Source organism: Mustelus asterias, chromosome 3 (assembly GCF_964213995.1).
Source record: "Mustelus asterias chromosome 3, sMusAst1.hap1.1, whole genome shotgun sequence".
Lineage (NCBI taxonomy): Eukaryota > Metazoa > Chordata > Chondrichthyes > Carcharhiniformes > Triakidae > Mustelus > Mustelus asterias.
In genome coordinates, this window is record NC_135803.1 from 151,902,114 (window position 1) to 151,926,055 (window position 23,942).

The 23,942-nt window shown below is 47.2% G+C and overlaps 1 protein-coding gene across 1 annotated transcript; it reads left to right on the top strand.

Moving 5' to 3' along the window:
* Window positions 1-340: 340 nt before the first annotated feature.
* LOC144491890 (collagen alpha-1(VII) chain-like) lies at window positions 341-23,384 on the top strand. The gene is made up of 9 exons (XM_078210180.1): window positions 341-416; window positions 2,288-2,468; window positions 7,525-7,684; window positions 11,952-12,045; window positions 12,156-12,317; window positions 12,797-12,960; window positions 16,003-16,132; window positions 19,969-20,088; window positions 23,299-23,384. Exons 1-9 carry the CDS (start codon window positions 341-343, stop codon window positions 23,382-23,384), a joined length of 1,173 nt encoding a protein of 390 aa, XP_078066306.1.
* The last annotated feature ends 558 nt before the right edge of the window (window positions 23,385-23,942 follow it).

Here is a 23,942-nt window from a genome sequence, read left to right on the forward strand (position 1 = left end):
GCTGTTCAGTTTACTCTCCCTCGGGGTACACTTTTCCACTTTTATAACTGCGCAGGTTGCTAACTCTGCAGAATTGTCCAGGAGACTCCAGGAATTTGTGTTGGATGCAGCTGCCAGAAAAACAGGAGGAGGAAAAAAGAATAATTAATGAGAAGTTTCTTTTATTCAGTTTCTTTTCTTTATTAGTTATTCAAATGTTGGGAGCTGGAAGGAAAAAGACTGTTTGACAGGATGGGCTGATTGTAGGAGGATCATGTCCAGGAACAGGGTTGTGATGTTTTTATTAATGCTTGTTGTATCTTTCTCTCCCCCCCCTCCCCGCTCTCTGCAGATGTTGAGAATGAAGATGTGGCTGATGTTGGTTGCTGTAACTCAGGCGGTTCTCATCACTTCCTTGGAGGCTCAGTCTCAGAAAGGTACGGAAAGGGGATTTGTGAACCAGTCAGATATTCACCTGTTACACAACGGAGGAAAGATAAAGCTGTTTAATTCAGATTCGAGCTGTTTTACTCGGAGCAACAGTACAATCGACAGGAACAGTGGGTGGAAGCACTCACTCAAACGCAGCTGACGTTGGTGGGCTGAATGAAGCCAGGTCACTGTCTGTGCAGAGTCCTGCCCAGACTTGGCACAGACTCCACAGTTTACATTTTTAAGGGGCGGCACGGTAGCACAGTGGGTTAGCACTGCTGCTTCACAGCTCCAGGGTCCCGGGTTCGATTCCCGTCTCGGGTCACTGTCTGTGTGGAGTTTGCACATTCTCCTCGTGTCTGCGTGGGTTTCCTCCGGGTGCTCCAGTTTCCTCCCACAGTCCAAAGATGTGCGGGTTAGGTTGATTGGCCAGGTTAAAAATTGCCCCTGAGATGCGTAGGTTAGAGGGATTCGCGGGTAAATATGTGGGGGTAGGGCCTGGGTGGGATTGTGGTCGGTGCAGACTCGATGGGCCGAATGGCCTCCTTCTGCACTGTAGGGTTTCTATGATTTCTATGATTTCCCCCCCCACCACCAGCCAATCATAGAATCCCCACAGTGCAGAGGAAGGCCATTCGGCCCATTGAGCCTGCATTGACAACAATCCTGCCCAGACCCTACCCCCAAAACCCCAGGTATTTACCCTCCAAATAACCTACATATCTTGGGACACTAAGGGTCAATTTAGCATGGCCAATCTATCTAACCCACACATCTTTGGACTGTGGGAGGAAACTGCAGCACCCGGAGGAAACCCACGCAGACACGGGGAGAACGTGAAAACTCCACACAGACAGTCACCTAAGGCTGGAATTGAACCTGCGTCCTTGGCACTGTGAGGCAGCAGTGCTAACCTCTGTGCCACCGTTCTGCCCAGATCACCTGGAGGATTCCAACCACATCCCTGACTATCCCAGGGGACATCTCCATCCCGCAACTCGCCACTCCCCTCATGGTATTCTCTACCCTGCTGACCTTTATTTATTCATTCATGGGACATAGGCATCACTGGCTAGCCAGAATTTATTACCCATCCCTGGTTGAGAGTCAACCACATTGCTGTGGCTCTGGAGTCACATGTAGGCCAGACCAGGTAAGGCCAGCAGATTTCCTTCCCAAAAGGACATTAGATCCATCGGGCTTTTCCCATCCTCATGCGTCTCTTCCCCCCCTCAATCCCACTCTCTCCTCAACCTGACCCAAAAGTCCCCTCCAAACTGACCCTATCCTACACTTCCCCTGCAGGCTTGACCTGACCGCCCCGACCTCTGAACCTGATCCACTCAAGGACCAGCCCCTTGCCCGGGCTGAATGAGAAGATTGGGCGAGACAGGCACGGTAGAAATTTAGTGTGAGTAATTAGGATGGAGTAACAATCCAAAGCTGAATGCCACTCCAAGGAAGTTACAACCCATTGTCCATGCAAAACCAGTTTTAATCCAAAGATCCTTCACTAGTTGGGCTCACCTTCAACATTCTGCATTTTGGGTAAGATGGGTACAGAGGGATATGGGCCAAACGCAGGCAATTGGGACTAGCTTAGTTAAAGAAAGGGCGGCATGGACAAGTTGGGCCAAAGGGCCTGTTTCCATGCTGTAAACCTCTATGACTATTCCAAATTGAACAAAATTTTACACACGTTTAGTTGTTTTTCAAAGTGGCATTCTCCTGGCTCTGCAGGAGACCAATCTAGTTTAATAACCTCCATTACCAGTCATTCCTGGATCTAACCTGGTACGGTTGCCTTGGGCGAGAGGTGTGCCAACGCCCAGTTGGGGCTGTACCCAGAGTGACGTGTGTCTCCTTCACGTTTCAGCAATGTGCAGGAATGTCTTTGCCGCTGATATTGTCTACCTTGTGGATGGTTCCTCAAGCATCGGGAGAGTTAACTTTGAAGAAGTCAAAGACTTTATCGAAGCAACGATTCATCCGTTTGTAAATGTGATTGGTCAAAGTGCGGTCCGTGTTGGCTTGGTGCAATACAGCGACGACCCGAGGTAAGCCACCGCTCATTTATTGTGACTTTTTTTAAGGTGAAGGTGGTTTTGGGATGTCAATGCAGAATGATAAACCCACGGTCCGATGGGAAGACTTGCTCAAAATCAAACGTGGGTTGATGCAGAGTTGCCACTGTGGCGCATCAGTCGTTATGACCCTTGGAGCATGGATCTATCAGAGCACATGTAAAAAAAAGACTTGCATTTATGTAGCACCTTTCACAACCTCAATACATGGCAGCACAGTGGTTAGCACTGCTGCCTCACAGCACCAGGGACCCGGGTTTGATTCTTGGCTTGGGTCACTGTCTGTGCGGAGTCTGCACGTTCTCCCCGTGTCTGCGTGGGTTTCCTCCGGGTGCTCCGGTTTCCTCCCACAGTCCGAAAAATTTCGATTTGATTTATTATTGTCACATGTATTAACATACAGTGAAAAGTATTGTTTCTTGCGCACTATACAAACAAAATATACCACTCATAGAGAAGGAAAGGAGAGAGTGCAGAATGTAGTGTTACAGTCATAGCTAGGGTGTAGAGAAAGATCAACATAATGCAAGGTAGGTCCACTCAAAAGTCTGACAGCAGCAGGGAAGAAGCTGTTCTGGAGTCGGTTGGTACGTGACCTCAGACTTTTGTATCTTTTTTCCAATGGAAGAAGTTGGAAGAGAGAATGTCTGGGGTGTGTGGGGTCCTTAATTATGCTGGCTGCTTTGCCGAGGCAGCGGGAAGTGTAGACAGAGTCAGTGGATGGGAGGTTGGTTTGCGTGATGGATTGGGCTACATTTACGACCTTTTGTAGTTCCTTGCAGTCTTGGGCAGAGCAGGAGCCATACCAAGCTGTGATACAACCAGAAAGAACGCTTTCTATGGTGCATTCTGTAAAAGTTGGTGAGAGTCGTTGCTGACATGCCAAATTTCCTTAGTCTTCTGAGAAAATAGAGACGTGCTGGTTTGGTGCATTGGCCATGATAAATTCTTCTTCCGTGTACCCGAACAGGTGCCGGAATGTGGCGACTAGGGGATTTTCACAGTAACTTCATTGCAGTGTTAATGTAAGCCTACTTGTGACACTAAAGCCCTTTACAGCCAATTATGTGCTACTGAAGTGTGGTCACATCACATGAAATGTGTGATGATCAGAAACATAGCAGCAAGGGCTGGAGAGTGGGATTAGACTGTGTTTCTCTGTCCACAGACAGTGCCATACCTGCTGAGTTTATCCAGCATTTTCTGCTTTTATTGCACACCATCCTGACTTGGAATTATATCTCCCTTCCTTCACTGCCTTTGGGTCAAAATCCTGGAACTCCCTCCCTAACAGCATTGTGGGTGGACTTACACCAGGGGGACTGTGGTGAGTTGCTGCAATGCACCTTGCAGATGCTGCACAGTGCTGACTGAGTGCGATGCAAGTCATTTCCTCCCACTGATCTGTCCTTCAATTTCCCCGAAACACATGAAACATGCTTTAATAATTACAAGATATTACAAGATGTTTTTTGCAGTCCGGACACTTACAAATTGCTCAACCACTTCCCATTCATCTGGTCAGAGTCTGGTCCAAGATCCTTTAACGATCTTTACATCTGCACTGACTTACCTCGTACTCTCAATGTAATTTTTGTGGTTTGAATAAAAGTATGCAGTTCGGAATGTTTAACTTAAATGATCGAGTTAATGGCTATACCAGGCCCACTGAGATCTGGAAAGATTTATTCAGGAACAAAGACTGAATGAGTTACTCAGCTCTTGGGCTTTGGGGCCATTTTCGACAGTAAGTGACGATGAAGGATTTCGTAAGGAGATAAGAATTACAAGTTGGAATCGATCATGCTGCCCCTCACGTAGGAGTCATAGAATTCCTACAGTGCAGAAGGAGGGCATTTGGTCCATCGAGTCTGCACCGACCATAATCCCATCCAGGTCCTATCTCCGAAACCCCACATATATACCCTGCTAATCCCTCTAACAGACACATCCCAGGACACTAAGGGGCAATTTAGCATGACCAATCAACCTAATCTGCACATCTTTGGACTGTGGGAGGAAACCGGAGCACCCGGAGGAAACCCACACGAGGAGAATGTGCAAACTCCACACAGACAGTGACCCAAGCCGGGAATCGAACCAAGGTCCCTGGAGCTGTGAGACAGCAATGCTAACCACTGTGCCATCATGCCGCCCTGCTCTGCCATTCCATACAATCGTGATTAATCTACCTCAACTCTGCCTCCACTTTATCCCCATATCTCTTAACTCCCTGCAAGTCTAAAACTCTATTGGTCTGAATCTTGAATACGCTCAATGATGGAACACCACAGCCCTCTGGGTTAGATAATTCCAAAGATTCATATCCCTCTGAGTTCCCTACATCTCAATCCTAAATGGCAGCTTCCTTACTTAATTTTTATTCATTCGTGGGATCTGGCGTCGCTGGCTGGCCAGCATTTATTGCCCATCCCTAGTTGCCCTTGTTCAGAGAGAGGTCAGTTGAGAGTCAACCACATCACATGTAGGCCAGACCAGGTAAGGACGGCAGATTTCCTTCCCTAAAGACATCAGTGAACCAGATGGGGTTTTCCAACAATGGTTTCATGGTCATCACTTAGATTCTTAATTCCAGATTTGTTTTACTGAATTCAAATTCCACCACCTGCCGCAGCAGGATTCGAACCCGGGTCCCCAGAGCATCATCTGGGTTTCTGGTGATAAAACCACAAGGCCATCATCTCCCCATATCCTGAAACTGTCCCTCATTCTGCAACAACAGCCACAACTTGTATTTATATAGCACCTCTAAGCAACCAAATCATCCCAAGGTGCTTCACTGGACCATCATACAGCAGAAACTGTTCCCACGCATAGAATGATCCAGAACGAGAGGGACACAGGTTTAAAGTGATTTGCAAAAGAAGCAAATGTGATGTGAGAAAATAATTTTTCACATGGCGAGTATCTCGGGTCTGGAACGCACTGCCTGGAAGTGTGGTGGAGACAGGTCCAATCGAGACATTCAAGAGGACATTAGATGATTATTTGAAAATGTGCAGGGTGTACGGCTAAAAGGCAGGGAAATGGCACTAAGTCATGATGCTCGTTTGGAGAGCTGGTGCAGACACGATGGGCCAAATGGCCTTCTCCTGCAACAGTAACCATTCTGTGACTTGTGACAGAATCTGACACAGAGCCAAGAAGAAGTTACTCGGTCAGATGTCCAAGTCTTTGGTCAAAGAAGATGGTGTTAAGGAGCATCTTAAAGGAAGAAAGAGAGAGATAGAGACAGAGAGGTTTAGAGAGGGAACTCCAGAGTTCAGGGCCTGGCAAGCTGAAGGCGTGACCTCTGATGCTGAGGCCATTTGGGATTCTCAAGAGGCCAGAAATGGAAGCGTGTGACGGAAAGTTGAGGGGCTGATGGAGATTATCGAGATAGGGAAAGGGCGAAGCCATGGAGAGATTTGAAAACAAGGACCAGAATTTTATGACCAAGGCGATACTTAAATGGGAGGTAATAAAGGTCAGGGAGCACATGGCCAATGTGTGAACAGGGTACGGTGTGAAGGATATGGGCAGCAGAATTTTGGATCACCTCAAGTTTACAAAGGGTAGAATGGAAGAGGCCAGCCAGGAGCATGTAGGAATGCGGCATGGTGGCACGGTGGGTTAGCACTGCTGTCTCACAGCGCCAGGGACCCAGGTTCGATTCCCAGCTTGGATCGCTATCTGTGCAGAGTTTGCATGTTCTCCCTGTGTCTGCGTGGGTTTCCTCCGGGCGCTCCAGTTTCCTCCCACAATCCAAAAGAAGTGCTGGTTAGGTGGATTGGCCGTGCTAAATTCTCCCTCAGTGTACCTGAACAGGCGCCGGAGTGTGGCGACTAGGGGATTTCACAGTGACTTCATTGCAGTGTTAATGCAAGCCTACTTGTGACATTAATAAATAAACCTTAAACTACTCAAGTCTAGAGGCGGGTGGCACAGTGTTAGCACTGCTGCCTTACAGCGCCAGGGCCACGGGTTCGATTCCCGGCCTTGGGTCACTGACTATGTGGAGATTGCATGTTCTTCCCGTGTCTGCATGGGTTTCCTCCATAGAACCATAGAACCATAGAAAATTACAGCTCAGAAACAGGCCTTTTGGCCCTTCTTGTCTGTGCCGAACCATTTTATGCCTAGTCCCACTGACCTGCACTTGGACCACATCCCTCCACACCCCTCTCATCTATGAACCCGTCCAAGTTTTTCTTAAATGTTAAAAGTGACCCCGCATTTACCACTTTATCTGGCAGCTCATTCCACACTCCCACCACTCTCTGCGTGAAGAAGCCCCCCCTAATATTCCCTTTAAACTTTTCTCCTTTCACCCTTAACCCATGCCCTCTGGTTTTTTTCTCCAAGTCTCTCTGTTCCTCCACATTCCTCAGAACCCTGCCTTTGACCCTGATTGTGTGTTAGGATAAACCTTATTGACTCGGTTACTTCAGGTGATATTTGAGATGTCCCGAGGTCAATTTTGCCAATTGTGGCACTTCAGGAAGCATCTTAAACCCCTTCCTTAGTTCAGCCCTGGGATGGCAGGTCTGTCATATGAGGAGAGACGAAGTCGGTTGGGTTTATATTCACTGGAGTTTAAAAGAGAGAGAGAAGATCTCATTGAAACTTATAAAATTCTCACAGGGTTAGACAGGATAGATTCAGAAAGAATGTTCCCGATGGTGGGGGGAGTCCAGAACCAGGGGTCATAGTTTGAGGATAAGGGGTAAACGTTTTAGAACTGAGGTGAGGAGAAATTTCTTCACCCAGAGAGTGGTGAATGTGTGGAATTCACTACCACAGAAAGTAGTTGAGGCCAAAATGTTGTGTGATTTCAAGAAGAAATTAGATACTGCTCTTAGGGCTAAAAGGATCAAGGGAAATGGGGGGAAGGGGGGATCAGGATATTGAATTCGATGATCAGCCATGATCAAGATGAATGGCGGAGCAGACTCGAAGGGCCGAATGGCCTCCTCCTGCTTCTGGTTTCTATGTTTCTAATCCGTGCCTTTTCTCCTTGTTCATAAAGGGTTGAGTTTTCTTTTGAAGACCATGGCAACGGATCCCAAATACTGACTGCCATCCGCAATTTGCGTTACAAAGGTGGGAACACAAGAACAGGAGCGGGACTGAAGTATATCGCGGACAACTTCTTTGGGTCGGTCAGATTGCGACGCAGTGTGCCCAAGGTGAGAGAGTTTTTATCATTCCAAATCTTTCAATATTTCATGCACATTTTAATCAGGTGTTGAGTCGTGCAGGCAGGGCTTTGGGCCAGAAACAAAGTTGTGGTATTCTGTGAGAACAATAGCTGGAATGAGAAGCTGTAATTTCTGGATCTTGGGGTCCATATCCACAGATCTCTAAAGGTTGCCACTCAAGTGGATAGAGCTGTGAAGAAGTCCTATAGTGTGTTAGCTTTTATTAACAGGGGGTTGGAGTTTAAGAGCCATGGGGTTATGCTGCAACTGTACAGGACCTTGGTGAGACCACATTTGGAATATTGTGTGCAGTTCTGGTCACCTCACTATAAGAAGGATGTGGAAGCGCTGGAAAGAGTGCAGAGGAGATTTACCAGGATGCTGCCTGGTTTGGAGGGTAGGTCTTATGAGGAAAGGTTGAGGGAGCTAGGGCTGTTCTCTCTGGAGCGGAGGAGGCTGAGGGGAGACTTAATAGAGGTTTATAAAATGATGAAGGGGATAGATAGAGTGAACGTTCAAAGACTATTTCCTCGGGTGGATGGAGCTATTACAAGGGGGCATAACTATAGGGTTCATGGTGGGAGATATAGGAAGGATATCAGAGGTAGGTTCTTTACGCAGAGAGTGGTTGGGGTGTGGAATGGACTGCCTGCAGTGATAGTGGAGTCAGACACTTTAGGAACATTTAAGCGGTTATTGGATAGGCACATGGAGCACACCAGGATGATAGGGAGTGGGATAGCTTGATCTTGGTTTCAGATAAAGCTCGGCACAACATCGTGGGCCGAAGGGCCTGTTCTGTGCTGTACTGTTCTATGTTCTATGTTCTAATTAAGATGAAATGCTTCAGCAGTTGTGATTTTACAGAGGATAATGGCTAAATTCAGTGGAAACACTTGCAGTTTGTTATGAAGGGTTTCGCACAATTAAGATGCTTCTGATAGCCACCTGGCTCAGGTTTGATGGGCTGAAAGGCCTCCTTTGAAATCTTTCTACAATTTAGTGGCTGGCAAACAAAGTGGAAAGATTCAGGATTGTCGCCGGAAAATCAAAGGGGTCACTAGACAATTCTCTTTCTTCACACATGGGGCGGCTCGGTGGCACAGTGGTTAGCACTGCTGTCTCACAGCGCCAGGGACCTGGGTTCAATTCTGGCCTTGGGTCACTGACTGTGTGGAGTCTGCACGTTCTCCCCGTGTCTGCGTGGGTTTCCTCCGGGTGCTCTGATTTCCTCCCACAGTCCAAAGATGCGCAGATTAGGTGGATTGGCCATGCTAAATTGCCCCTTAGTGTCAGGGGGACTAGAGAGGGTAAACGCATGGGGATAGAGCCTGGGATTGTGGTTGGTGTAGACTCGATGGACTGAATGGCCTCCTTCTGTACTGTAGGATTCTATGAACTTCTATGAACATGCACACAATTGTTAGAACGTGGGTTGCTTTATCATAGTAATTGGCGGCACGGTAGCACAGTGGTTAGCACTGCTGCCTCACAGCTCCAGGGACCCCGGGCTCGATTCCCAGCTTGGGTCACTGTCTGTGTGGAGTTTGCATGTTCTCCCCGTGTCTGCGTGGGTTTCCTCCGGATGCTCCGGTTTCCTCCCACAGTCCAAAGATGGACAGGATCAGGTGGATTGGCCATGCTAAATTGCTCCTTAATGTCCCGGGATGCATAGGTTAGAGGGATTAGCAGGGTAAATATGTAGGGTTACGGGGATAGGGCCTGGGTGGGATTGTTGTTGATGCAGACTCGATGGGCCGAATGGCCTCCTTCTGCACTGTAGGGATTCTATGATTCTAGTAACTATTGAAGCAGAGACCGTAATGTCATTGTCAGGGTGATAGGATAATTTATTCGAGAAGAAGAATATAAAAGAACAAAGAACAAAGAACAATATAGCACAGGAACAGGCCCTTCGGCCCTCCAAGCCCACGCCGCTCCCTGGTCCAAACTAGACCATTCTTTTGTATCCCTCCATTCTCACTCCGTTCATGTGGCTATCTAGATAAGTCTTAAACGTTCCCAGTGTGTGCGCCTCCACCACCTTGCCCGGCAGCGCATTCCAGGCCCCCACCACCCTCTGTGTAAAATACGTCCTTCTGATATCCGTGTTAAACCTCCCCCCCCTCACCTTGAACCTATGACCCCTCGTGAACGTCACCACCGACCTGGGAAAAAGCTTCCCACCGTTCACCCTATCTATGCCTTTCATAATTTTATACACCTCTATTAGGTCACCCCTCATCCTCTGTCTTTCCAGTGAGAACAGCCCCAGTTTACCCAATCTCTCCACATAACTAAGCCCTTCTATACCAGGCAACATCCTGGTAAACCTCCTCTGTACTCTCTCTAAAGCCTCCACGTCCTTCTGGTAGTGTGGCGACCAGAACTGGGCGCAGTATTCCAAATGCGGCCGAACCAACGTTCTATACAACTGCAACATCAGACCCCAACTTTTATACTCTATGCCCCATCCTATAAAGGCAAGCATGCTATATGCCTTATTCACTACCTTCTCCACCTGTGACGTCACCTTCAAGGATCTGTGGACTTGCACACCCAGGTCCCTCTGTGTATCTACACCCTTTATTGTTCTGCCATTTATCGTATAGCTCCCCCCCTACGTTAGTTCGACCAAAATGCATCACTTCGCATTTATCTGGGTTGAACTCCATCTGCCATTTCTTTGCCCAAATTTCCAGCCTATCTATATCCTTCTGTAGCCTCTGACAATGTTCCTCACTATCTGCAAGTCCAGCCATTTTCGTGTCGTTCGCAAACTTACTGATCACCCCAGTTACACCTTCTTCCAGATCGTTTATATAAATCACAAACAGCAGAGGCCCCAATACAGAGCCCTGCGGAACACCACTAGTCACAGGCATCCAGCCGGAAAAAGACCCTTCCACTACCACCCTCTGTCTTCTGTGACCAAGCCAGTTCTCCACCCATCCAGCCACCTCCCCCTTTATCCCATGAGATCCAACCTTTTGCACCAACCTACCATGAGGGACTTTGTCAAACGCTTTACTAAAGAGTGCAGAGAAGGGCAGGGAAAAGGGCAGTGGTTAGCACTGCTGCCTCACGGCACCAGGGACCTGGGTTCAATTCTGATCTTTGGTGACTATCTGTGTGGAGTTGCATGTTCTTCCCATGTCTGCATGGGTTTCCTCCCACAGTCCAAAGATGTGCCGATTAGGTGGATTGGCCATACTAAATTGCCTCATAGTGTCCAAAGATGTGTAGGTTAGGGGGATTAGCGGGTCAATGTGTAGGGTTGCGGGGATAGGGAAGGGTAAGATGCTCTGTTGGAGAACCAGTGCAGGCTCGATGGGCCGAATGGTCTCCTGCTGCCCTGTAAAGTTTCTATGATTCTATGAAATACGATTAGTATTGAAAACTTCTATACTTTCATCCAAAGGCGGGTGACTGGGTTACAGGATAGGGATGACACTGAACATTATACACCCTGATATGAGAATGGTTGGACAACAAAGGGGTTCCTAGCATTTCTCCTATTGCATTTTTACATTCCCTCCTGCCGGGGGTGTTTCTCGCCCAGTTTGTGGCTGTAAAATTCTTTGGATGGCCTTCACACTGGGCCCTCGCCCAGTGAGACCTAGGCCCCATGCTGTCCTTCCATCCTTGCACCAATTGGGGCCTTTAAGTGGCCAATTAAAGACCACTTTAGGACCATATCCCACCCAGCCTTGATTTTCAGGCTGAAGTGAGGAGTTGAGGGATCCTGCTCAGGCCTCATGCAGGAAAGATCAAGGGAGGGGGAGGTGGGATGGTGGGGGCGGCGGGGGGGGGGGGGGGGGGGGGGGGGACTCCATCAAAGGCCTCCTTTTAATATAGGGCCAAGGTGACAAGTTACCATATGGAAGTTATGATGTGGATTGTTCTGACGTCACTCCAATATGGCGGTTCCTCTGACATCCTGTAAAGACTTGATTACCTGTAAAGACTCGCATTCCAACCATTCTTCACATTCCAATCTGTAATTATCTTGCAATCGTGTCTCTGTCTATATATGCCGTATTTGTGAACTAACCTCCTCTCACCTGATGAAGGAGCAGCGCTCCGAAAGCTCGTGATTCCAAATAAACCTGTTGGACGTTAACCTGGTGTTGTGAGACTTCTTGCATTTGGAAGTTGACAGCAAGGCTGGGGGACATTGTAAATGCCAACAGTCCAAAAACTAAACATGCTTTCAACACAAACGATCTCTTAAGGTCCAATGTTTTGTGTTTAGATTGCCATCTTGATAACGGACGGAAAATCACAGGATAACGTTGACCGACCAGCCTTAAAGTTGCGGAGCCAGGATGTGAAATTATTCGCTGTTGGTATGTTCTACCTGAGATTGTATTTGCGAGTGAGAAACGAGGAATAATTTCTGACTCTGGACTCTTCTTTCCTGTCGCTCTCCAATGTAATCTTCAATCTTTCTCCCCAGGGATAAAGAATGCAGATAAAAAGGAACTTGATGATATCACCTCAACACCCGCAAAGGAATATTCCTTCTTCGTGAATGACTTCAAAATCCTACGAACTCTCACACCACTTGTTTCACGGAGGGTTTGCTCCATTACGGGGGGAGCCTTAGACGCACCTGATGGTGAGTAACAAAGGCCATGGGGGAGACCACCTTAGTGTTTGGGGTTTGGTGTGATTAGAAATCCTGTAGTGAGAGACTTTTGCAAACATGCAAGCCATTGAAAACATACAAGCATGATAACATTCTTGTCAGACACAAAGAAACTACAAAGGGTCGTGAACGAAGCCCAGTCCATCCTCCCATCCATTGACTCTGTCTACACTTCCCGCTTCCCGCAGCCAGCATAATCAAGGACCCCACATACCCTGGACGTTCTCTCTTCCACCAGGAAAAAGATACAAAAGTCTGAGGTCACGTACCAACCGACTCAAGAACAGCTTCTTCCCTGCTGCTGTCAGACTTTTGAATGGACCTACCTCGTATTAAGTTGATCTTTCTCTCTACCGTAGCTATGACTTCTGATCCCTATCCTGGGGCTTAGTAAGTTGCTAGAGCTCGAAACTGAAGTCATTGTGATCTCTTTTCTCTTGCGTTTTTAGCTACTCAGGTCCCTGGTGGTCCTTCAAGTCTGATCTTCAGTGACGAGGGCTTTGAATCGATGCGGATCCGATGGACCGTGGCAGTCGGGCCTGTGACGGGGTATAAAGTCCAGTACACTCCCCTCAACGCACTGGGCCTTCCAATCTCAGCCGAGCTCCGAGAGGTTGGTGTCATACTTTGAATGGGGTTAATTCCTCACCTCGGACAGAGTGATTCATTCTGGTAAATGGCAGCACAGAGGACAAGTGATGCTGAATCTAAAAGTGGCTATATTGGGTGTTTTGTAGTCCATTCCGGGCACTGCAATTATAAAATGAACATTAGATTAGAGAGGATGTCATGAAGAATGGCAGGAATAACCTTGTATTTATATAGCGCCTTTTGTGAACAGAGCAGTGCTTTTCAGTCAATGCAGAACTTTGAAACTGGGGAGCCACTGATGTTATGCAGAAAATGTAGAAGATAATTTGTGCAAACAAACAGCAATGCAATAATCCGCAGGTAAAATTAAAGCGCATGGGATTGGGGGCAGTGTATTGAGATGGATGGAAAACTGGTTGGCAGACAGGAAACAAAAAGTAGGAATAAATGGGTCTTTTTCCGAATGGTGGGTGGTGACTCGTGGGGTACCACAGGTATTGGTGCCAGGAGCCTAGCTATTCACAATATTTATCAATGATTTAGACAAGGAAACTGAACGTTTTATCTCCAAATTTGCAGATGACACAAAGCTGTTTGGGAGGGTGAGCTGTGAGGAGGATGCAGAGATGTTTCAGTGTGATTTGGACAGGCAGAGTGAGTGGGTACATGCATGGCAGATGGAGGATAATATGGATAAATGTGAGGTTATCCACTTTGGTAGCAATAATAGGAAGACAGATTATTATCGGAATGGCTATAGGTTGAGAGACAGAAATGTGCAATGAGACCAGGGTGTCCTCATACACCAGTCACTGAAAGTAAGCACATAGATGCAGCAAGTAGTAAAAAATGAAAAAATAGTACGTTGGCCTTCATAGCGAGAGGATTCGAGTACAGGAGCAGGAATGTCTTGAAGCAATTATAGAGGGCCTTGATGAGACTACACCTGGAATATTGTGTGCAGCTTTGGTCTCCTTATCTGAGGAAGGATGTCCTTGCTCTTGAGGGAGTACAGAGAAGGTTTACCAGACTGATTCCTGGGATGGCGGGACTGATATATGAGGAGAGATCGAGTAGGTTAGGGTTGTTTTCGCTGGAGTTCAGAAGAATGAGGGGGGATCTCACAGAAACCAAAAAAATTCTAACAGGACTAGACAGGATAAATGGAGGAAGGATGTTCCTGATGGTGGGGATGTCCAGAACCGGCGGTCATAGTCTGACGATACAGCGTAAACCTTTTAGGACGGAGGTGAGGAGAAATTTCTCCATCCAGAGAGCAGTAAGCCTGTGGAGTTCGCTGACACAGAAAGTAATTGAGACCAAAGCATTGTATGTTTTCAAGAAGCAGTTAGACCTCGCACTTGGGGCAAAGGGGATCAAAGGATGCGGGGGGAAGGTGGGATCAGGCTATTGAGTTGGATGATCCGCTATGATCATAATGAATGACGGAACAGCTGCCTCACAGCGCCAGGGACCTGGGTTCAATTTCAGCCTCAGCCACTGCCTGTGTGGAGTTTGCAAGTTCTCCCCGTGTCTGTATGAGTTTCCTCCGGTTGCTCAGGTTTCTTCCCACACTCCAAAGATGTGCGGGTTAGGTGGATTGACCCTTGGTGTCAGGAGGGATTAGCAGGGGTTATGGGGATAGGGCCTGGGTGGGAGTGTTGTCGGTGCAGACTCGATGAGCTGAATGGCCTCCATCTGCACTGTAGGGATTCTGTGATTCTGTGAACAGGCTTGAAGGTCCGAATGGGCTACTTCTGCGCCTGTTTTCTGTGTTTCTGGGTGATGTTGGTTGAGGAATAAATGTGTGTCAGGATGCTGTGGAGGACTCAGCTGCTCTTGTTCTGCATTCAGGAGGCAGACTTGCTTTAGCCCCTTATCAGAAAGTCAGTGCAAACTCTCTGAGTCAAGTGAGACTCTGAGTGCTGTGCTGTGGTTGGGGGTTGGGATGACGGTGCTTCAGATTTTGTGCTCGAGCCATTGGTCTGGGAATTGAAGACATGACCTTCTGACTTAAGGGCGGAAATGCTTGCTTTGAGAAAGGCTCAAGTAATTGTGGTTCTCCTCACTGGAACTGAGATCGTTCAAGTCGGGGACTTCTTTACGATCAATAGTGGAAGGTTGTTTCCATCAGTTGATGAATTGATAACAAGGAACATTTGAAGAAAGTAGGAGGGAGTTTGAAGAAATGACTTCACAGAAAGGGATATTCAAACATGGAATACCCTGCTATAGTTAGACATTAAGGGAGAGATTGTGGAGGCCATTCCCAACTGCTGCCCACACCCCCCTCCCATTGTTGTTTACATCCAACCCCACACTGTGTCATGTTCTTTTATCCAACAAGTGCAGTATGTAACACTGATGTGTGACCCAAGTTAATTGAGGCCAGGGTCTTCTCATTGGCAAGTGAACACTTTGTTCCAAAATTTCCATTGGCATAATGGGCAATGAAGTGTCGAAGCACCCTGGGGTGAAGGGGGTGGGGGGTGTGAGGGGGGAGGTCTGTTGGGGCTATCTGTCACAAAGGGGGATTAATCTTTGTATTGTATCCTTTACGGTGCTTGTGTTATGCCATTTTAACACAATTTATTGGGGTCTGTTGCATGGTGACACAGTGTTTAGTGCTGCCGCCTCTCAGCGCCAGGCATCCAGGTTCGATCCTGACTTGGGTCACTGCCTGTGTGGAGTTTGCATGTTCTCCCCGTGGGTTTCCTCCGGGTGCTCCGGTTTCCCCCCACAGTCTGAAAGACGTGCTGGTTAGGTGCATTGGCCATGCTAAATTCTCCCTCAGTGTACCCGAACAGGCGCCGGGGTGTGGCGACGAGGGGATTTTCACAGTAATTTCATTGCAGTGTTAATGTAAGCCGACTTGTGACACTAGTAAATAAACGTTATACTGGTACAAGCCACTCGCAGTGAGATTCCTGCTCCACCTTTGATGTGCTTTATTGAGAGACCCGGAATTGGTTCCAGCAGTGGGTTTTATGGAGGGAGTGTTACACTGGGATTGCACTTTGCTTTTTTGCTGACTGTTGCATATTGGCATCTTGTTCTTGGCCAGATTACTGTTCGCGCGGATGAAAGCTCGGCTCTTTTACAAGGACTGAAGCCCGCGACTGAATATGTGGTCACGGTGATAGCTCAGTACGCAAACAGCATCGGCGAATCCACCTCGGGGAAGGGGCGGACAAGTGAGTATCATCGATCAATTTCATTTGGAGTCTTGTTCTTTAGTGTTGCCGCACTGCCAGCTCTCTTTTGGCCAAGATCATTGGACCCAACCCAGTGAGGTGTGGTGGCTGGATGTAATTTTATCATTTTGTTTACAACCTCAAAAGAGACTGGGGCTAAAAGGATTATATTATGAATTCAGATTGCACAGGCAAAGCTTGTAATCTCTTGAATATAGATGAAGGGATGATGGAATTGAGGTGTTTAAGATGATCAAAGTTTTGATTGGGTAGATAGAGAGTAACTATTTCCTCCAAACGACTCCATTTTCCCTTGAATTAAAGAAGACCGTTTAAAAGATAACCATTTTATAAAGTATGAGACAGTTTAAAAGGTCTTAAAAGTTTTATAAAATCTGCCCCTTCGAAACACTTCTCTTGTTCTATGTTCCTGTGATGAAGATTCAGTCCAGAACAAAAGGAAGTAACCTTAGAATTAGAGCAAGACCATTCAGCTGTGATTTCAGGAAGTAGTTCTTCACACCAGGTGTAGTGAGAATCTGGAACTCTCTCCCCCAGATAGCTGTCAAGGCTGGAGTGTCAATTGAATATTTCAGAACTGGAATTGATAGATTTTTGTTTGATTAGAATGCTAACAGTTACAGAACAAAGGGAGTAAGATGGAGTTATGATACAGATCAGCTGGGATTGAACTGAATGGTGGAACAGACTCACAGGGCTAAATGGTCTCCTGTTGGGATCCCTATAGAGACTGATACCTTGTAAAAAAGGGATACAAATTTCACCGTGACAAAGAATCACATGATAAGATTTTGCATTTTAAGGTATTTACTGTAACAAACCAAAGTCAGCATCGACTAAACGTTATTTAGTAAGCAACTAGTGCAATAAATTATTGAAAATTTACTTCCTGTTAACCTCCTAACACAAACCACATTTATATATTACATGGCACTCTCAGCAGAGATGTGGGGCAGAATTTTCCCATCTCGCCCGCCACGGGAATCTTGGCGGGAGAGACAGAAAATTCGGCAGACGATGCAAAGATCCGTTGACCTCGGGTGGGAATTTCCAGCTTTGGGGTGAGCGCGGCTGGAAAATCGTGCCCGCAGTCCTGTACGTAAACTTCCAAGCTGCTCCCAGCCTCATTAGGATCTCTTCTTCATGCACCCCACCCTCCCAAGAATGAATCTCCCAGTGTCCTTCAAAGACGGTCCTTTCACTCAATCCTTTGAGCATAATCAAATGGACTTCCAGGAGCAAGGCACGTTCTGGCAATGTCTTGGCCTCTAACTCTCCACAACTCTTCAAACGGGGAATCCATCCTCACCAGCACTCTGCTTGGCAGCTAATCGTCAAAAACAGTCATTTTCTACTGCCTGGCATAGCAGCACCTGTTGTGGAGTCTCCTTCGTCAAATCACTTTGTCTGACTGACTCTGAGAGTCTGGCGAATCCTCCCGTTCTGCCCGCCACGGGAATCGGAGCGGATGAGGGGTGGACCATGGAAATGTTCATTGACCTCGGGCGGAATTTTCTGGTTTCGGGCTGAGCGAGGCTGGAAAACCCCACCCTGTGAGTCTGGGCACAGCAAGACTGCCTTCTTAGGATCCCTGGAATCCCTATAGTGCAGAAGAAGGCCATTCAGCCCATCGAGTCTGTACCAACCACAATCCCACCCAGGTACTATACTCGTAACCCCACGTATTCACCCTAGCTAGTCTCCCTGACACTAAGGGGCAATTTAGCATGGCCAATCCATCTAACCCGCACATCTTTGGGCTGTGGGAGGAAACCGGAGCACCCAGAGGTAACCCATGCAGACACGGGGAGAATGTGCAAACTCCACACAGACAGTGACCCAAGCCTGGTCCCTGCGCTGTTGTGTCAAGTGGTAAAACCTTTACCTAAATTTCAATACGTCTCGAACTGGATCTCTGACTCCATGGCAACCTGCTGAGAAGAATTTTCTCTGGACAGCTTTCATAGCTCAAACTCCTCCTCTCCAAACCACTCAATTTTACCTTGAATTAAAGGAGACAGTTTCAAAGATAATCGCTTTATAAACAAAAAGAAAATACCGGGGATGCTGAAATGAAGAAAAAACAGAAAATGCAGAAAAAACTCAACAGGTCTGACAGCATCTGTGGTGATCGAAACAGAGTTAACCTTTCAAGTCCATATGGGATGGCACAGTGGCACAATGGTTAGCGCTGCTGCCTCACAGCACCAGGGATCTGGGTTCGATTCTGGCCTCAGGTCACTAGCTGAATGGAGTTTGCACGTTCTCCCCGTGTCTGTGCAGGTTTCCTCCGGGTGCTCTGGTTTCCTCCCACAGTCCAAAGTTGTGTGGGTTAGCTGGATTGGCCATGCTAAATTTCCCCTTAGTGTCAGGGCGACTAGCTAGGGTAAATGTATGTGGTTATGGGGATAGGGCCTGGGTAGGATTGTGGTTGGTGCAGACTCGATGGGCCGAATGGCCTCATTCTGCACTGTAGGGATTCTATGATTCTTCTTGAAGAAAAGTCACATGAACTCGAAATGTTAATTCTGTTTCTCTCTCCATGGATGTTGCCAGATCTGCTGAGTTTTTCCAGCATTTTCTGTTTTTATAACAATATTATAAAGTCTTGCATTCATCATGTTCCTCTTATATTCTCACGGTTCAAAATTCTTTCAATTATGAATGCAAACCTGGCTGTTGTAGGCTCCAATCGGGAAAGCTTTGGGTTTATATAACACCTTGGAATTGTCTAGCAACTCCCACAACCATGAGTCATCCTAGAACTCTTTACACAGTCAATTAATCACTTTTGAAGTGTAATTCCAATTCTCTACCCGTACCTAGTGGTACAGGCTTTCGTCTGTTTCCATAAGATCAGAAAATAGACCATAAAATACATGAACAGAATAAGGCCACTCAGCCCATCGAGTCTTCTCTGCCATTCAACCATGGCTGATATGTTTCTCAACTCCATTCTCTCGCCTTTACCCCGTAACCTTTGATCCCCTCACCAATCAAGAACCTATCTATCTCTGTCTTAAATATACTCAGTGACCCGGCCTCCACAGCCTTCTGTGACAATAAGCTTCACCACCCTCTGGCTGAAGAAATTCCTCCTCATCTCGGTTCTAAAGGGTTTCCCTTTACCCTGAGTCTGGGAATAGAGGGATACAAACGGATGGTCTAGTTAGGAACACATGATCGGTGCAGGCTTGGAGGGCCGAAGGGCCTGTTCCTGTGCTGTATTGTTCTTTGTTCTTTGAGTCTGCGTTCTTGGATCCTAGTCTCTCCTACTCTCTCACTTGGCCTCTTCCATATCTAGTAATTCCTGGAACAGGCCGCTCGTCTGTTGCCAGAGGCTTATATAGCTTTAGAGGTGCCATTCCACATCAAGTGTCGCTAACCAGGAGTCTCTCCCGCTCTTACTGCTAGCCACTGGTGTGTTTGGAAGGATTTACAGGTTGACGCACTCAACCTGTTTGGTCATGTTACGAATGCACCTTTATTGGCCATCAAGTCTTGGGGTGGGACTCGAATCCGGAGCTTCTGCCTCAGAGGCAGGGAAGCTACCCGCTGCGCCATAGGTGTGATATAGATAGCAGTACTGCCAAATCTCTCACAGCAAAGTCCCACAGGATAAATGGACCAGATTATCTGTTTTTTGTGTCATGTTAGTTGGGTAAAAAGGGCACCAGGCAGATCTCCCCCGCTCACCTTTGCAATAATGCCGTGAGATCTTTGAGAAGAAATGAAGGCCTTGGTTTAAGGCCTCACTATCGTGTGTTATGCTGTATAATGGTGTCTATCATTGGTTTATTTTGTATCTCTTTCAGAGACCCTACCTGGAGTTTTGAATTTCCGAGTGGCCAAAGCTGAACGCTTTAAGCTGAAGTTGGCATGGAAACCACCATCTTTTCCTCTGCAAGGATATCGGCTAGCCTACAGACCTAGAGGTGAGGGAAAATGTGTCACGTTGAGCGTACGGGCCATACTTTGTGTTTCCTCTCCTCCTTTGGATTAGGGAGACAGATTGCGGAGAAAATTTGAGTCTGTTGAACTTTTTGTCACTTTTCTTTTGAGAGAATGTGTTCGAGAAACTCGTCCATTCGCTTGCAGGATTGTGAAGGTGATTGTACATCTGCCTATCTGACCTGGAAAGGAACTGCAGTAGGCATCATTATGGGCTGCCCAACAAGCCATGGTATCCACTGCTCAATAGGCTGGTAGCAATCACATGCTACCGTGCAAAGGGACCTGGGGGTCCTTGTGCATGAGACGCAAAAGCCCAGTCTGCAGGTACAACAGGTGATCAAGAAGGCAAATGGGATGTTGGCCTATATTGCGAAGGGGATAGAATATAAAAGCAGGGATGTCTTGATGCACCTGTACAGGGCATTGGTGAGGCCGCAGCTGGAATACTGTGTGCAGTATTGGTCCCCTTATTTGAGGAAGGATATATTGGCATTGGAGGGAGTGCAGAGAAGGTTCACCAGGTTGATACCGGAGATGAGGGGTTTGGATTATGAGGAGAGGCTGAGGAGATTGGGTTTGTACTCGTTGGAGTTTAGAAGGATGAGGGGGGATCTTATGGAGACTTATAAGATAATGCGGGGGCTGGATAGGGTGGAGGCGGAGAGATTCTTTCCACTTAGTAAGGAAGTTAAAACTAGAGGACACAGCCTCAAAATAAAGGGGGGTCGGTTTAAGACAGAGTTGAGGAGGAACTTCTTCTCCCAGAGGGTGGTGAATCTCTGGAATTCTCTGCCCACTGAGGTGGTGGAGGCTACCTTGCTGAATATGTTTAAAGCGCGGATGGATGGATTCATGATCGGTAAGGGAATTAAGGGTTATGGGGATCAGGCGGGTAAGTGGTACTGATCCACGTCAGATCAGCCATGATCTTATTGAATGGCGGGGCAGGCTCGAGGGGCTAGATGGCCTACTCCTGCTCCTATTTCTTATGTTCTTATGTTCTTATTGTACATGAGGAACAATCTTTTAGTAAAGAGAACAAGAGAGCTCACAGTGATCATGGAACGACTGTGAGTTCACTGTGACAAAAATGGCATTCAGTATAGAAACATAGAAAATAGGAGCAGGAGGAGGCCATTCGGCCTTTTGAGCCTCCTCCACCATTCATCATGATCATGGCTGATCATCGAACTGAACACCCTGATCCCTTGCCTTCTCCCCATAGCCTTTGATCCCCTTCACCTCACGTGTTATACCAAACTCCTTCTTGAAAACATACAAGGCGGAATTCTCCGGCCGTGCTGGTCTAAAAGCCGGAAATTCCCGCACGACTGTCAATGGCATTTCAAATTCTCCGCAACCCGCCCGCTAAAATTCCACTGGTGGACGGGATGGGAGAATTCCGGTGCCAATTATTTGGCTTCAACTGCTTTCTGTGGTAGTGAATTCCACAGACTCACCCCTCTCTGGGTGAAGAAAGTTCTCCCCACCTCAGTCCTTAAACCATTAAGGACTAATAGGCTGGAGGAAATAGATGTTCGGAGGGAGGATGTCCTGGCAGTTTTGAATAAACTGAAGGTCAATAAGTCCCCTGGGCCTGATGAAATGTATCCTAGGATTCTTTGGGAGGCAAGGGATGAGATTGCAGAGCCTTTGGCTTTGATCTTTGGGTCCTCGCTGTCCACGGGGATAGTGCCAGAGGACTGGAGAGTGGCGAATGTTGTTCCTCTGTTTAAGAAAGGGAATAGAAATGACCCTGGTAATTATAGACCGGTTAGTCTTACTTCGGTGGTTGGTAAATTGATGGAAAAGGTCCTTAGGGATGGGATTTACGATCATTTAGAAAGATGCGGATTAATCCGGGATAGTCAGCACGGATTCGTGAAGGGCAGGTTGTGCCTCACAAATTTGATTGAATTTTTTGAGGAGGTAACTAAGTGTGTTGATGAAGGTAGGGCAGTTGATGTCATATACATGGATTTTAGTAAGGCGTTTGATAAGGTCCCCCATGGTCGGCTTATGATAAAAGTGAGGAGGTGTGGGATAGAGGGAAAGTTGGCCGATTGGATAGGTAACTGGCTATCTGATCGAAGACAGAGGGTGGTGATGGATGGAAAATTTTCGGATTGGAGGCAGGTTGCCAGCGGAGTGCCACAGGGATCAGTGCTTGGGCCTCTGCTCTTTGTGATTTTTATTAATGACTTAGAGGAGGGGGCTGAAGGGTGGATCAGTAAATTTGCTGATGACACCAAGATTGGTGGAGTAGTGGATGAGGTGGAGGGCTGTTGTAGGCTGCAAAGAGACATAGATAGGATGCAAAGCTGGGCTGAAAAATGGCAAATGGAGTTTAACCCTGATAAATGTGAGGTGATTCATTTTGGTAGGACTAATTTAAATGTGGATTACAGGGTCAAAGGTAGGGTTCTGAAGACTGTGGAGGAACAGAGAGATCTTGGGGTCCATATCCACAGATCTCTAAAGGTTGTCACTCAAGTGGATAGAGCTGTGAAGGCGGCCTTTAGTGTGTTAGCTTTTATTAACAGGGGGTTGGAGTTTAAGAGCCGTGGGGTTATGCTGCAACTGTACAGGACCTTGGTGAGACCACATTTGGAATATTGTGTGCAGTTCTGGTCACCTCACTATAAGAAGGATGTGGAAGCGCTGGAAAGAGTGCAGAGGAGATTTACCAGGATGCTGCCTGGTTTGGAGGGTAGGTCTTATGAGGAAAGGTTGAGGGAGCTAGGGCTGTTCTCTCTGGAGTGGAGGAGGCTGAGGGGAGACTTAATAGAGGTTTATAAAATGATGAGGGGGATAGATAGAGTGAACGTTCAAAGACTATTTCCTCGGGTGGATGGAGCTATTACAAGGGGGCATAACTATAGGGTTCATGGTGGGGGATATAGGAAGGATATCAGAGGTAGTTTCTTTACACAGAGAATGGTTGGGGTGTGGAATGGACTGCCTGCAGTGATAGTGGAGTCAGACACTTTAGGAACATTTAAGCGGTTATTGGATAGGCACATGGAGCACACCAGGATGATAGGGAGTGGGATAGCTTGATCTTGGTTTCAGATAAAGCTCGGCACAACATCGTGGGCCGAAGGGCCTGTTCTGTGCTGTACTGTTCTATGTTCTATGTTCTATATTAGACTTTGACTTTCTGGCTTTTGTCTGTCTTTGGTTCTTTGTAGATCTTGTGCTCACTGTGGAAGGTTGTGCTTTGAAGGGTGCACAAGATGAGGAGTTGCCAGTCATTGTGGCCTTTTGCCCTCTCTGAGAACGCAGGAAAACCTCTCCTCTCATTTCTAACCTTCCACCTCAGTCAGTTTTCTCCACCTCCATTCTGAAGGTGTTGTCTTGCATTGGCTGTCGGATTCCATTCTCACCGATTCCCCTCTGTTCTCTCGCCTAAATGCTCGTTCCTCATGCCTAATAATCCTGAGCAGTAGATGTTCCAACCGATTTAACTGTGGATACCATTGCTTATTGGGCAGCCCATAATGCTATCTGCCCCTTTCCACATTCAAGTAGGCAGTTGGAGCTTTGCCAATGGCACGGCTTTAGTTTGGAGTGAGTCAGTAAATAGGGTGGCATGCTGGCACAGTGGTTAGCACTGCTGTCTCACAGTGCCAGGGACCCGTGTTCAATTCTGGCCTCGGGTGACTGTCTGTGTGGAGTTTGCACGTTCTTCCCGTTCTTGCGTGGGTTTCCTCCGATGCTCCGGTTTCCTCCCACAGTCCAAAGTTATTCAGGTTGGGTGGATTGGCCATGCTAAATTGCCCCTTAGTGTCCCAAGATGTGTAGGTTCGGTGGATTAGCCATGGTAAATGTGTGG

Excerpts from the sequence above, each read along its gene's own strand:
- LOC144491890 (XM_078210180.1), top strand. The coding sequence starts at position 341 with ATGAAGATGTGGCTGATGTTGGTTGCTGTAACTCAGGCGGTTCTCATC. Across the intron at positions 16,133-19,968 it reads CTCGGGGAAGGGGCGGACAA|AGACCCTACCTGGAGTTTTG; the intron begins GTGAGTATCATC and ends TATCTCTTTCAG. Across the intron at positions 20,089-23,298 it reads GCTAGCCTACAGACCTAGAG|ATCTTGTGCTCACTGTGGAA; the intron begins GTGAGGGAAAAT and ends GGTTCTTTGTAG.